This window comes from Hipposideros armiger, unplaced genomic scaffold (genome assembly GCF_001890085.2).
Source record: "Hipposideros armiger isolate ML-2016 unplaced genomic scaffold, ASM189008v1 scaffold_198, whole genome shotgun sequence".
NCBI classification, from domain to species: Eukaryota; Metazoa; Chordata; class Mammalia; order Chiroptera; family Hipposideridae; genus Hipposideros; species Hipposideros armiger.
In genome coordinates, this window is record NW_017731548.1 from 2,183,069 (window position 1) to 2,199,761 (window position 16,693).

Below are 16,693 nucleotides of genomic sequence, written 5' to 3' on the forward strand. Positions count from 1 at the left end.
ATATATATATATATATATATATATATATATATATATATATATATAATCAGAATGGTGCAGTAAAAAATTAGCAGAATAGAGACAGTGATAGTTATAGAAGGCATACTATTCTATTTATAGTGATCAGGGGAGACTTCTCTGATAAGGTGTCATAAGCAAAATCCTAAATGAAGTAGAATCAAGCAAGCCATGTGGGTTATCTACGGGAAAAAGCAATGGGGGGAAAAATGCAAAAAGCCCTGAGATGGACACACTTTAGTTTTTACAAGGCAAAGAGGCTTTTGTATGGCCAGTGTGGCTGCAACAGAGAAAGCAAGGAGGATGTTAAGACGTTATGTCAGAAGTGAGACATGAGATTTTTTTATTCCAAGAAGGCTAACGTAGTAAGATGTGGCGTATTTTAGGAGCACTAGTCTGACTACAAGTGAAAGATGATGACGGTTGGAACGAAGATAATATCAATGGACAGAGAAAAGAGCAGAGGGTTAAGTATGAAGTAGTCATTGATTCTGGATCTGTTTTGTTACTAAGCAACATGATTTGCTGAGAATATGGATTTAATGTGTGAAAAAGTAGAGTCAAAAAGGATTAACATTTTTGGTCTGAACTACTTGTTGAATAGAAATGCTATTAACAAAGATTGAGAAGACAGGGATGAAAGGTTGGAGAGGAAAATCAAAAGTAACAGTTTGAATAATTCAGATTTACGAAGTTTATTAGACATCCTAGTGGAGCTGAATATGAGAGACAAGTTCAAAAGACAGGTTGTGGTTGGAGATAGACATCTGAGAGCAATTGGTTATTTACAGAATAATGATAGCTAAAGGAATGATAAACACAATTAGAGTAAGGTGTAAATAAAAAAGTGAAAAGGTTTCCAGGATTAAGCAGAAGGACACCAGGGTCTTTAGGGTTTAAAAGAGGAGGGGGACCTACTAAGAGAGAATAAAAGGAGGCCAAAAAGGTGAAAACAAAGAATGCTGTCACAAAACACAAATGAAGAAAGCATTTCAAGAAAGAAAGAATATTAAACTGAAGTGTTGTTAAAAAGTCATATAAGATGAAGACTGAGAACCACAGACTGAAAAATCTAAAGGCTGCGGATGACACAGCCATTTTAAGGGAAATTATGGGGATGAAAGCCTGATTGGAAAAGGGATGAATCTAAGATTACATAGTACTCCAGGAATATAAAAATGGTTTCACATTTGAAAACCAATAAATGACATTAACTAAACTAAGAAAAAATGTAGAAAGATAACTATCTCAAATAATGCAGAAAAAGATTTCATAATACCCAATATCTATTTATGACAGAGAAAACTCATCAAACTTGAAATAGACAGTTTCTTAATTTGATTTTAAAATCTACAGAAAGCAATCTACAGCATATATCACATTTAGTGGCTAATTATTGAAAGTTTTGTCCATGAAATCTGGAATAAGATAGAGATACCGACTATTACAACTTCCATTCGACAACATACTAAAAGTCTTAGGTAGTACAGTAAGGCAAGGGAAAAAAATTAAAAAGAATAATTAGAAAGAAAAATATTGTCATTCTAAGATACATGGTTTTCTACAAAGAAAATATTTTTGAAAAATCTACAAAGTACTAGATTTTGAATAGCAAGATTGGTATATAAAAGGTTGATATAAACACCAATTATAGTTCTATGTAGCAATGACAAATAAAAAATAAAAATTTAAAAACATCAAATATAGGAAAAAATCTGGCAAAAAATCAGAAAGTTTTCCACACAGGAAACTTCCAAAGAGAAGTTTGCCGGTTCGATTTCCAGCCTGAGCTGAGCTGCCGTAAACTGCCAACAGGTGGCAGGATGGCTCAGCTAAAAAAATAATAATAATAAAAAAAATTAAATTAAATTAAGGACTTTTTTTTCTTTAAAAATATCACTAAGACAGTGAAAAGGCAGCCACAGAGGATGAGACATTTTCCATACATACTCAACAAAGGATTCAAACCCAAGATATATACAGAATTTCCACAAAGCAATAAGAAAATGACAGACAATCCAAATGAAAAAGGGTAAAGGTAAACACTTTGAACAGATATTTAACAAAAGAGGATAACCAAAAAGACAATAAATATATGAAAATGCTCAACTTAATTTGTCATCAGGGAATGCAAATTGAAACACAATGTGATCTACGCAATGGAAGACTATCTTTGTAAATCATATATCTAATAAGGAATTAGTATATAGAATAAAAATCTTCCACAGCTCACAAATAAAAAAACGAACACCACGAAAGATAGATAAATAAATAAGTAAATAAATACAAATACCCAGTTTTTTTAAAATAAATCACTGTATAGACATTTCTCACACAAACACACAGACAATAAACTCATGAAAAGGTGCTCAATATCCTGAGACATCACAGAAATGCAAATAAATGATGTATTTCAAACCCACTAGGAAGGCTAGAATAAAAAAGATGAACACTAACAAGTATTGACAAGGATGTGAAAAAATTGGAAACCTCATACAGTGCTAACAGGAATGTAAAGTGGTGGAGCTTTGGAAAACAGTCTGGCAGTTTCTCAAATAGTTAAAGTTATGATAGGACCCAGCAAATCAATTCATAGGTAGCTACCCAAGAAAAATAAAAACATATTACTACACACAAGCTTATAAATGCACATTTATAGCATCATTATTCATAACAGCCAAAAGATAGAAACAACACACATGTCCATTGATAGGTGAATGGATAAACAAAGTGTTTTATATACATACATACACACACACACACACACACACAATGGGATATTATTCAGCCATAAAAAGAAATAAAATTCTGATATATGCTACAACATAGATGAATCTTATAAACAACATCCTTAGTGAAAAAAACCAGATACAAAAGAACAAATATATGATTCCACTTATAAGAAATACCTAGAATAGGCAAAATCATACAGACAAAAAGTAGATTATATGTTACATAGGAATAGGGGGTCTTAAAGGGAGTAGGGAAAATTGGCAAAAGACATGAGTACCTCATGGACAGAAAAAACGGATGTCCAATAAATATATATAAAAATATGTCCAATCTTATTCAAAATATTAAAAAATTCTAATTAAAACCACATTGAGATAATATTTGTAGTCACTAAGTTGACAATATATTTTTAAGGTTATTAATTCCAAGAAAGGGGAAGAACTATGTCTATTTATTTGATTTAAAGTTTTTTCACAATATTTCTAACTTTAAGCTAAGTTTTAATTGTAAAAACAAAAAGGCTCACTTTAGAGTTATGCTGATAAACCCTCAGTAAATATGAAAAGTATATTTAAGGGGTAGTTTCTGATAGGTATCTTGTCATGCACAGTAATGTTACAAAGGCATTTCATAACATCGCTTGCACATAAAATGTAATTAACATAAATCTTCTAAGTAATTCTTAATATTGATACTCTGAATATAGGAAAATAGTTTTCCATGGTTAAAAAATAATTAAAACAGCCTTAATGAAAATCTTAATAAAGTTACATAAATAATTATTTCAATAAAGAAATTCTGTCAATGATCAATCTACTTAATAATCTACCACTCCTCGAACACCAGAACTTCAAGGAAGAAGAATCCTGTTTCAAACAAAAGACAGGTTACAAAGATTTCAAAAGTAGAATAATTTGAGGTGCAAATACTATCTCCAAGTCTTCTCCATTTTATTTCCAAAGAGAAAACTAAGTTTATTCCTCTTAGATGAGGCCTCCTCACCTTATTTCCCAAAAGTTCCATTTTCAGTGCAGCTAAATGTTAGAGTTAACTAATAAGAAGAGGTTTGAGAGACCTATTGGGTAATAGATATTTCTTTAGGGAAAAAAAAAACATACTTTTATTCATAAAATCCCATTTTAATTTTTAAAGGAAATCACATGATACAATCAAACTCCTGTAAGACCATAATCAGAAATTCAGCAATCATTACATAATAGCATAGGTGTGACTAAAGCAATGGTCATAAAACCAGCACATAAATGACACAAAAGGGGAAAAATTAAACCCATCTAATTTGTATTGTTTGTACTATATATTGACTAGAGAAAAGATACTTTAAATATTCAAATACATTAAAAGCAGGAACAAAGCACAAAATACTACTTCTGTTGTTAAAAAATAAAGATTTGTTACCTTATCATTGAAAACTAAAGCTAAAACAAAAAAGTAAATCAATTTAAAGCAAAGTTGATAAAAATCTCTTAGAAACTTAGTTTGAATAAAAATAGCAAAGAAATTTTAAAAATATTTAAAACAACTTGAAACTTTCCTTTAGTTTCTATTTTCATTCAAAATTTCTTAATTATATATATTTAGTGTTCTAAAACCCAACTTATTTCAATGTCTACACCACTATGTCTAAATGCATAATATAAAAATGTGAATTAGCCCAAAAGATGGCCAGCCTCTGCACAGTCATTAGAAAAGGAAACTATAGAAAAAATACAATTACTGATTGCCAGCTGTCCACCTTTGAAGGCTATACAGTAAAACCATCATTACAAATCACTTACCTTTTCAAGTAAGTAGCCAATGACTAAAAAGCCTTTTCCACCCAGCATCTGTTCTTGCATGGCTACTGAACTTTTAAGTAGTTCAACCAGGAATGCCAAAAGAGTAGCACTGCATGTAAAGTACAGATAATTTCATTATGTAATCATCAAATGTTGATTATAAACATAATTTTCCATTTCAGTATTTTATTACGCCAAAAGGTAACAATCATATGCAAATCTAATCTCTATTTTGCTAACAATGACAATCATACCTTGTATTATGCAACAATATATTTTCTCACAAGCATGAGAAAATTAGTTTTATCGCTTTAAAATTAAATATCATAAATTGACACATAACTGTGTAGTTTTTTTTACAATCCAAAGCAAAATATCAAAGTTTACGTATACACACACACACACACATATAGTCCCTGTTTCAAGTAAATCTAACAAAGGAAACACACCCACAAATATGTCACTTGTCCATAATAAAGACTTGATCATAATATTCTTTTGAAGAACATGCCATCTTAGAGAATTTTTAATATGTACACAAGCTTGCTTTGGAAGAACATGACTATATTAAAAAAAAACATTTCATTTAGACCTACTTTCTAAGAAACATCCAGGGAAATATGCAACATTACTTATGTCCATATATGACCTCAGGAATAGTTCATGAGAACAGAGAAAATGATTTATGTAATATTAAAATGAAAAGTGACAGTATACACAACACCTAAGGCACACAAAGATATGTACCAGACAAGCATAAAGCACTTAATGTGTCTGTCGAGTGAGGGAAGAAACAATAGAAAAATTAAATGACTTCACTGAACTAATAAACCTTAATAATGCATTACTTCCCACAGTTACATAGAACAATTTGCAACCAACAGCATTGAGACAAGATAGCATTCCTGCATTGATACAAGATAGCATTCCTAATTATATGCTTACTTTAGTTTATAACAAAAAATTACTATAAGACAGACTTTATCAGCAATTAAAATATTATCTATTTATAATGCTTTATAAGGTATCCTAAATTGTCTTTTTATATTCACAAGAATGGGTAAAACCACACACTTCTAAATTTATTTCAAAGGCACAAGTACTCATTCCTAAAAGAAATTAAGATAATGTGGCAATGAGGAAAACTCAAAAATTATTAAGGCCCAAAAGGAATCTAAAGTTAGTCTATCCTTTGAAGTCATTCTAGCTCTTCTGATTTCAGTAGAAAATTCAACACAGTTCTCTGATAATGTGCCTATTCTTGTTCAAATTAGAAATAGTCTCATAAAAATAATTAACAGCAAAATTGACATCATTATCATTATTATAAAAAGCAGTAGTTTAATGGATTACATTTCAGCTAGAAAAAATATATTATATCTGGAAACAAGGTACTTCATTACAGGAAATTAAAATTTAATTACATTATCTAGCCCTGTATCTTTAAACCACAGAACAAGTAAACCAGTATTACAAATCAATGATATTCTTTTACTTTGTCCTAAAGTCAAAGATAGACATTTACAAGAAAAACACAACTACCAAGAAATTCCTTGGGAATTTTAAATGTTTCCATAAAGAAAAACTACTAAAAGCAATCTAGCCCATTTTAAATGAATTGTTATCAACAGTCAAAGACACGTCACAAATAATTGCTTAAATACTATTATACATGATACTTCTGCTTAAATGTTTGAAAAGAATGAAGAAACTTACTGCATAGAGATTACACAATTTCCTAATCTGTTCATGAAATTCTTACCTACACTTGAGTTATTGATTTAGAGAGAAAGATGACTAGGATTCCTAAACATCACCACTGCCAAAAAGAAAGACTGGAAATGCATCACTATGGTCTCTGTGATCCATGAAAAAATGCGAAAAGCATTTCTTACAATAAAATCACCCTACTTTGTAGAACCATATAAAATTATTAGGATGCCATGGATTTTCATATTCTTTTATGTCAGAAAGACAGCTCTTTCTCACAAACATCTAATGAATTAACTCAGACTTGTAAACACGGTAGAGTTCCATTACAAAATCAGAAATATTAATTTTATTATTCCATAATCTTAATATGTGACTATGCTATCCATATATAAATTTCACTTCAATTTTAACTATGACAATTGAAAAGTCAAATGCATTCACTAAAAAAGGTATTTTTAATTTACACCTAAAACCCAATGCAATAGCAATACCACATCTTTTCAAAAAATCTTTTAAATTGGTATATTTGACATGGTGGACGTAATAGTAAATAGATGGCCATCTTCGAAGAGGTACATTTTCAAACATAATTTAACAAACTTACCAGTAACTAAAATGCATCGGATTGCTGCAGGGCTCACAATAAACTTGCAAAATTCTGTGTACTGCCATACAAAATTTCTCTCCATTCTTGCCTATTTCCAACTCCCCTAGATACAAAGGCAAATATAAAGGATACTTCAGCCCATTCCTATATCTCCTACATACCACTTCCTGTCTAGACACATCAGTTCATCTGTAGAGGATCTAAATACATAGGATAAATCAAAAGCAAGTATCTGTGTCAGCCAAAACTAGTATACACAACATAGAACATTCTCTTGAAAAGTATAGCAATACCTAGAAATGATGTTCACAGGAATATTTTACTTGGTAGACAAAAAAGTGTTCTGATTTTTATGTCATAAAGTAAAATTGCTAAACTTTTCAATAGACATTGTAACATATGTTTTATAAGTAGCAATTCTACTTCAGAAATGGTTAAGGGTTTTTATTTCTGTCTCCTTTAAGGAAAATGATACTAATAACCTATAGGGTTATTTCTTAAAAATAATTACCATCTTCCAATTCTTAATAAGCTTCAATTAAGTTAGGAAATAATATGTATTTTAAGTGTCATACTTATAAATGGCCAGACCTTAGGAAAAATGAAGGAAACAGTATAATACCTTTAAGGGCTTAGTGTATTTATTAATGTCTCCAGAGCTTTCTAGTCCATATTATTAAAGAAAACCACAACAGTCTTGGCCAAGAAATACCCAAGAGTATTTAATAACTTCATATGAACATGACTAAATTCTGTTTCTAATGAAAAATGCATACTGTATTTAAGTTCCATTAAAATTTATATAAATACAGGTTTTTTACTTGATTTTAAAATTACTTTATCCATTATTTATTTTTCAAAGTAACTAACGTAGATAACTTATGTAATGTGATCCCAAAAGTTTTATTATTTGAGGTGTCTTATTAATTAAAGATGAACTATATCATAAAGATAGACCTAATTTATAACTGAAATGATTAATATTAAATATATAACCCAAGTTTCATTCAAAGGTAATTCTTAGTATACAGAAACTGGCTTTTCCATTGCTTTGTACTGAAACAAGCAAAATACCTCAGCTAGATGGTGCTTAAATATATTAAGAAGAGTGGGATTAATAATGTTAAAACTAAATATTCCCCCTGAGATTTAACACCTCCTTCCTTTATGAAAAGGTATTTTTAATCTGGTAAGAAACACTACAGGAAAAGAAATTGTCAGAATAAATTCAGAAGCAGATTAAGCTCCAATAAGATTTAAGGTACTAATCGGGGTAAAAATCTTTTGACTTTTTCATAAAGTTTCATCTCTTAGATAGCCTAATTTACTATTGAGATACATTGAAATCTTGCAAAAGATTATTAAAATTATATAAAATATTTAATACCAAAGTCTTGATGCTATTTCTTATACTAAAAAACTCCTCCAAGACAAGAGTGATCATAGCAGGAATAAAACTGTAAAAGAAATCAACTCAAGTCCATCCCCAAGATAATTTCACACTCAACACAATTTCCAGCAACACAAACAAAATCTCACAAGAAGTTAATAAAGTTAAATTCCTTCATAATTGAAAATTAGACAGGTCTAAACCAAAACTTTTTACTCCAAGTAGTACATTGAGCAGTCCCTTTTAGATAATGTAGTCCTGAAAATGCTATCTCAAAAGACCACTACCTACCTGCCTACATATGCAATGAATCCTGATACACACACTGTCACATTCACCAATTCAGACATCAAGTGGAGATACATGCCAAAATAAGTAGAATACATTTATCTGCAGAATCAAATAAGGAAAACAGTGAAATGCACACAGTAAAATGTAAGGACAGATGGAATACACTGGGGAGCACGTGAAATCACTATGCCTGCCATTAGCCATGAAATCTCTCCTCAGTAATTTTTACCTTCTCTTTCAGCCCGACAAGGAGACAGGCAGCCTTATAAACTGAATTGCTACCTCTGTCATGGCTATTTAAGAGCATTCTTTAAAGGCTCTATTAGAAGATAGTCAAGCTATTACATATTTTTACCTTCCTTTGGTAACAAATTTTGATTTTATATTTCATCAGCCTATTTTATTCCTGACAAAATATATTATAACCAAAAAAAAATCAATGTTTATAAAAGTGTTATTGAAATGTGTCACGATTTGTCCTATTAAGGAAACAGAATTTAAAAATTTGCACATGTAAATCAATTAATTCTAAAAATCTTATGACACAGTTATGTTAGTATATGGTATCTACCAGTATTTATACTAGTGGTTTGCCTAAAAACAAGTCTTTTCATCAGCTCTATTCATAATCTTCTATAAATAGTCAACAGATATTTACTAAAAAGGCTCCAATGTAAAAGAAATAAGTCTCAAAGCCTAACTGTTTGCAATTTAACCCCAACCAACAAACAACCACTTAACAACGCTCTAAATGCCCTAGTCCCTTGATGAAAACATCTGGACGTGTTACAAGTGGCAGCACCATTATAAGAACCATGTGTAATCCAGGGTACACGAATACTTTACAAATCTGACATTGTAACTTCCTAACACCAAAGAAATTCAAAATTTCAAAGAAAAATAGAGACAGGTTATAATACACATCCGTGACCTTAACCACATATGCATACTCTAATGCCCTTGGAGATTCAAACATGCCAAAGCAGGAAGGCCAAATAGCCAATGCTTATCTGATGCTGGCCCCACTTTCAAGCGAGCCCCAGCCTATTTAACAGAAGCAGGAGTAAAAATTTACCCTACAAGTGCTGAAATTACCAATTAAAAAAGTAAATGTTAAAAGAGCTGACGACACATAAAGCTGAAATAATTATTTGATACTTAGGCTTTATGTACTCGCATACCCAAGAATTTTCTAATCTTCTTATAATTAATTTTATTTTTTAAATGATCTATGCAGTTAAACTGGCTTGTTTCTTTTCTGTGTGTGTGTGTGTGTGTGTGTGTGTGTGTGTGTGTGTACAATTCTGAGAACACAAAATTTATAAATTTATGGAACCCCACCACAATCAAGATACAGACCAGTTCCATCACACTAAAACACTCATTTATCCCATCCCTCTACACTTGTGCAGTCACATTCTCCCAACACTCATAACTTTGGGTAACTACTTTCTTGTATATCCTAGTATATCCTAGTATTAAACTCTAGTTTAACCTTTTCACGAATGTCATATAAATGGAATCATACAGTATGTAATCTTCTGAATATGTCATTCTTGACCTCAACATACTACCTTTGAGATTCATCCAAGTAGTTGCAAGTATCAAAAGTGTATTCCTTCCGATTGCTGAATAGTATTCCATTGCAAGACTGAATTCAAACAGTTGGTGTATACTTGTATATGTATGTATGTGTGTATGTGTGTGTGTGTGTATGTATCTTTGACAGTAATTATGAATAATAGGAATACTATAAATGTTCACATAAAGGTTTTTGCATAAACAAGTTTTCATTCGTTTCTCATAAACATATCCCAGAATTAGAAAGATTAATAAGACAGGTGTATGTTTAACTTTATATAATAAAGTGCAGAGCTGCCAGAGTGGCTATACCACTGGGCAATGTGTCCCAGTTGCTCTTCATCCTTGCCAGCCCTTGACATCATGAGTATTTTTTTTCTTTACTATGGCCATTGTACTAGGTATGCAGTTGTTATGACATAGTGGTTTTAATATATATTCCCCTGTTGGTTAATGACGTGGAAGATCTTTTCATGTGCTATTCTGGCATCTTCATATGTTTCTGGTGAAGTGTCTGTTCAAGTCTTTTGCCAATTTTTAAAAATTGGATTTTATGTTTTCTTATTGAGGTTTGAGACGTTGTTTAAAATATATTCTTGATATAAATCCTTTGTAAAATAAGTAATTTTCTATCATATTCCTCCAGTCTGTAGCATGTCTTTTCATTGCATCTTTCACAGAATAAGAGGTTTAACTTTGATGAAGCCAAAATGAAATTTACCAATTTTTTTTCTTTTATGCATCATGCTTTTGGTGTCATGTTTACAACAGCCTTGCCTAGGCTCGATTCCAAAGATTTTTCTCTTATGTTTTCACCAAAAGTTCTACAGTTAATTTACTTAGAGTTAATTTTTGAGTTAATTTTTTATAAGGTATGAGATTTAGGTCAAGGCTCATTTTTTTGCATACAACTGTCCTTCCTCCCTTAGACTGCTTTTGCACCTCTGCCAAAAATCAATTGTCCATATTTGTGTGGGGCTATTTCTGAACTCTATTCTGTTCCACTACTATATATGTCTGTCACTTTGCTAATACCACACTGTCTTCATTATTATAGCTTCTTAGTGAATCTTGGAGCCAAACAGGCATGATTCTATTTTATTCTTTTTCAAAATCATTTTAGCTATTCTAATTACTTTGACTTTCCATATAAATTTTAAAATCATCTTGTCTACATCAACAAACAAATCCAGCCAGGATTTTAGTTGGTATTGTATTAAATCTATACAACAATTTAACGACACCTTTACTATGTTGAATCTTCCTATGTGTGAATACAATATACCTCAACTTTTATTTTGGACTTTGATTTCTTTCATCAGCAAATTATAGATTTTAGCACACAAATCCTATAATGTTTTGGACACATTTAACATATTTAAAATTTTGAACCTATGTTAAAGATATTTTACATTTGGTTTCCTATTACACATTGTTAATACACAGAAATATAATTTATTTTTGTGAGAACATTGTACTATCTTGAAAACTTTCCAAACTTGCTTACTAGTGCTAGAATTTTGTGTGTAAATTCATTAAGAATTTTTATGTAGAGAATTATGTCATCTGTAAAAAAGGATAGTTCTATCTTTTTCCTTCCCAATATGCCTGACTTTTATTTCTTTATCATATTTCTTAAGTTCATTGCATTATTTCTTAATGCAATGGCTAGAACCTTTCATTTGGATCAGATCCACACACATGTACAGCTTAGGGCCAAGCTGATACCTAATTTTATAGAGTAATTTTCACACCGTCTTCCCTTTCAGTGATTTCCCTGATAATTTCTGGTTCTGGGGCCCCTCTTCTCGGTTCTGCTGTCAAAATGCTAGGGCTTCAGTATCCTCACTCTGCTGTGCACATCTACAACTCTGCGCATATCCAGAGCAAGCCATCTATAAGAGGGAGAGAGATTAAAAACAAGCAATAGGGCGGTTTTTAGTTCTGAATGTAAGGAGCCTAGAAGCCACCACTCCATCCTCTCAGGTAAAAAGCTGAACAGACTGAAAGATTAACAACTCTTCTAGGATCCAATAAGATAGGGAGGGATAGGATAAATTGCTGCCCACAGATTGGAGAGATACACAGGGAGTCCAGAACGACGACGCACGTGTGGAAACCGCCAGGGGAACCAGTGTCCAGGTAGGAAACCCTGAACTGTAATTGCTAAATTGTTGGAATCTGAGCGCTACAACTTCCACAGTCTGAGAGGCCTCCACACTTATTGTGAGATTTATCTCCAGGAGCTAAACCAGGTTTCCATAGTCAATATGAGAGGAAAATCCTCTTGGGCTTCCAGCAGGGGAAGGAAAAGGAACCATTGTGAAATACACCAGAGCACTCGGTTCTTAAAAAGGCCTGCCCTCAGGAGAAATTAGTTAAATAAGCCTAACCAGCTAAGGTATTATCAGAGCCTAACACACCTGGGGAAGGATAATATCCAACTATAGCCAAGTCTAGTCATCTTCTCCTACCTAAAGGGGTTGGAAAAACTGACAAACACTTCTGAAGTTCACATTCCACAGACACAGAATCACGAAAAGACTAGGTGCTTCCTCACCCCCACACCTCACCACCACATTTGTAAAGGCCTATTTACAGCAGCTCCTTTTCACCAGGAACATTATGTTCTACTATCAAGAAAAAGTAACAAGGGATATCAACAGGCAAAAATTACAATTTAAAAAGACAAATCAAAAATAAGATCCAGATATGGCTGGGATGCTGGAATTACCAAGCTGAGAATTGAAAACAACTATGATGAATATGCTAATGGCTCTAATGGATAAAACAGACAGCAGCCAAGAACAAATGAGAAATGTAAGCAGACAGATGGAAATCCTAAGAAAGAACCAAAAAGAAATGTTATCAATAACATACACTGTAACAGAAATAAAGAATGTCTCTGATGAGCTTATTAGTAGACTGAACATGGCTGAGAGAAGAATCTCTAAGCTAGAGAATATATTAATAGAATGAATACTCAGAAACTCAAAACCAAAGAGAACAAAAACTGAAAAAAAAAAGAACACAATACCAAGAACTGTGGGGCAACTACAAAAGGTGGAACCTATGCATAATGGGAATACCAGAAGGAGAAGAAAGTAACAGGAGACATTTTTAAACAATAATGACTGCAAATTACCCCCAAAATTACTGTCAAAAACTGAACCACGCATCCAGGAAGCTCAGAGAACGCCATGAAGGATAAATGTCAAAACTACAACTACAAAAACTACACCTAGGGATACCCTTTTCAAATTACAGAAAGTGAAAGATGATGAAAAGTTCCTGAAAGAAGCCAGGAAAAAACGCCTTACCTATAGCAGAAATAAGATAAGAATGACACCCTGCTTCTCCTCAGCAGCCATGCAAGCAAGAAGAGAATTGAGTTACCGTATTTGCCGGCGTATAAGACGACTCGGCGTATAAGACGACCCCCTAACATTTCCACTCAAAATACAGAGTTTGTTATATACTCGCCGTATAAGACTACCCCCTCTTCCGCACACCTTCCACACACCAAATAAAAGGTAAAACAATATCAGATTTGATTTGGCCCACTGAAGTGCAAACAAGCGTATTGTATTTCGTGTCACCACATAACCGTTTTGGCGATGTTGAGCCACCATGTCTGCTACATGTTTTTCGAGTTCTGGCCAGTGTGGGGTGCCTCTTCTTAATGCACACTTACCCCTTGGCATACTCTTTAATGCTTTCTCATTTGATTTCCAGTCCCGAACCATCTTTTCTGTTACTCCATATTGTCTTGCAGCAGCACAATTATTATTTTCCTTAGCAAAGTTTATAACTTTCAGTTTAAAATTTGCTTCATACTTCTTTCTTTTGGTTGGTGCCATGATAGGGATGATAGGGGTTTGACTGGTCGACATTTTCTATGCTGTACTGTACAATGGTGCAGTATTGTGGTTGGCTGTTGGCTGTATACAAAGCCTGATTTGATTGGTCCCTGCTCCCTGTTTGCCCGCCCTGTCACTATAGCAGTCTGGTCCACCCTTGCATAGCATCTCCCTGGGACCTCACTAGTGCGCAAGTGCGAGCTCTTCAACATTCTAACAGGCACCATGATAGCGCAAAATCGCGAATCTTCAATGCATATGTAAAGAAATATACGGTAACCCGAATTTACCACACTCGCAAAATCGCACACAGCCAAGCATACACCCAGCAGCGCTGCTGATGCCTGAACGGTATGTGGAATGAAGTGGGCGGGCATCGGGAGGCCACTATGGCACGGGGCAAGCACTATGGGCAGTCTATCTGAAGTGTACCTGGCGTATAAGACAACCCCCCACTTGGAGGCATATTTTTCAGGGCCAAAAAATCGTCTTATACGCCGGCAAATACGGTAAATATATTAAAGCCTTGAGAAAAGAAATCACCATCCTCAAAATCTGTCCCCTGCAAAATTATCCTTCAAAAGTAAAGCACAAATACTCTCAGACAACAAAAACTGAGGAAATTTGTTGCCAGTAGAACTGTCTTGCAAAAACTGTTAACAAATTCTTTAAAGAGAAGGAAAATATTACAGGTCAGAAACTTAAGATCTACATAAAGAAAGAATGAATCAGACAAAAGTGAAGGTAAAATAAAAACTTATTTTTTTAATGTAAAGTGATCTAATAGGTAATAGTTTGTTCAAAATAATAACATTGTATTTCATTATATATGGTTATGTGTGTATACATACACAGAATTCACATGTTTATGTATGCTTTTATATAAGTGAAATGAATGACAGCAAGGATACTAGGGGCAAGATAGAATAATTAAGATTGTTTTGTTATTATAAAGTATTCAAACTACTCATAAAGTGGCATGGTGATATTTGATAGTAGACTTGAATTAGTTGCAAACTATGGTAACCACTAAAAAAAGTTTAAAAATTAAGCATAACTGATATGATAAAAACAAACAAAAAAAATTGAATTACATAAAATGCTCAATTAAAATCACAACAAGAAAAAGAGCAGAACACAAAATCAGGAACAAAAAACAAGGCAACAAATATAAAACAGTAACAAATATAGTAAATACTAATCCAACAATATCAATAATGAATTTGAATGGCAATATCTAAAACCACCAATTAAAAGACAGAAATTGTCAGAGTGAACCAAAAACCATAACCCACCCATATGTTGTCTATAACAAACCCACTTTAAATATAAAGACATATATGGATTAAAAGTAAATGGATGGAGAAAAATATACCATGATAACACGAATCAAAAGAAAGCAGTAGTATCTATATTATTTTCAGCAGTATTCAAATGAAGGAAAGTTATCATAGATTAAGAAGGACATGACATAATTATAAAGGGGTTAACTTTCCAAAAAGACGCAACAATTCTTAAGGTGCACGTGCCTAACAACAGAGCATCAAACTACATGATGCAAAATCTGCTATAATTGCAAGGAGGAGATGAATCCACTATGATAGCTAGAGACTTCAACACCCCTCTCTCAGAAATGGACAAATAAAGAGGGAAGAAAATCAGGGCATAGTCAAACTCAACACTAACAAATCACTGGAGATAAGTGACATCTATATACTACTTTATCCAACAGCAGCAAAATACGCTTTCTTCTCAAGCTCAAATGTAACATTCACTAAGGTAGACCAAATTCTGGGTAATAAACCACATCTTACAATTTTAAAAAATAGAAACCATACAATATCTATCCTCAGATCACAACGAAATTAGCTAGAAATCAATAACAGAAAGATCTAGAAAATCCTACAATACATGGAAATTAAACAGCATACTTCTAAATAACACATGGATCAAAAAAAAATCACGAGATATTAAAAATACTTTGAATAAAAACACACTTCCCAAATTTGTGGAATGAAATTAAAGCAGTGCATACAGGGAAATTTATAACATCTAATGTTGTGATATATTGTGATTTATAATAAACATGTATTTGGTCTCCATCCCCATTTCTAGCACAGAGCTCCTAAAGTCCCCGAAATTTTCTAAGTTATGAGAGAAATAAAGGTGCCTGTTTTTATGTTAATGAGGCTTTTGGAACTCACCTAAGAATGAGAACTAGTTGCTGATGGGGCAAACCATGTGATTAGTGGGTTGGAACTTTCAACCCCACACTACCACCCCGAAACTCCAGTGAAGGGAAAGGCTCTGGATACTGAGTTCAATCACCAATAGGCAATGGTTTAATGAATCATGCCTATGTAATGAAGCCTCCATAAAACCCCAAAAGGACAGGGTTCAAAGATATTACGGGTGAGGAACATGTGGAGGTGACGGGAGAGTGGCACGTCTGCACAGGATATAGCAGCTCTACAACCTCTCCCCACACCTTGCCTTACGCATCTCTCCCATCTGGCTATTCATCTATATCCTTTATCATATACTTTATAATAAAGCAGTAATCCAGTAAGAACAATGTTTCTCTGAGCTCTGTCAGCCAATCTAGCAAATTAATCAAACCCAATGGGGGGATTGTGGGAACACCTGATTTATAGCCAACTAGTCAGAATTACAGGTAACAACCTGAACTTGCTACTGTCCTGTG

General features: G+C 33.0%; 1 protein-coding gene across 1 annotated transcript in view; it reads right to left on the reverse strand.

Annotated features, from left to right (window-relative positions):
* The window catches only part of NBEA (neurobeachin), a 707,336-nt gene that overhangs the window by 557,174 nt on the left and 133,469 nt on the right, over positions 1-16,693 (reverse strand). The window contains exon 11 of the mRNA XM_019653151.1: positions 4,548-4,656. Within this exon, the coding sequence (XP_019508696.1) occupies positions 4,548-4,656 (109 nt within the window). The remainder of the gene's footprint in view (positions 1-4,547; positions 4,657-16,693) is intronic.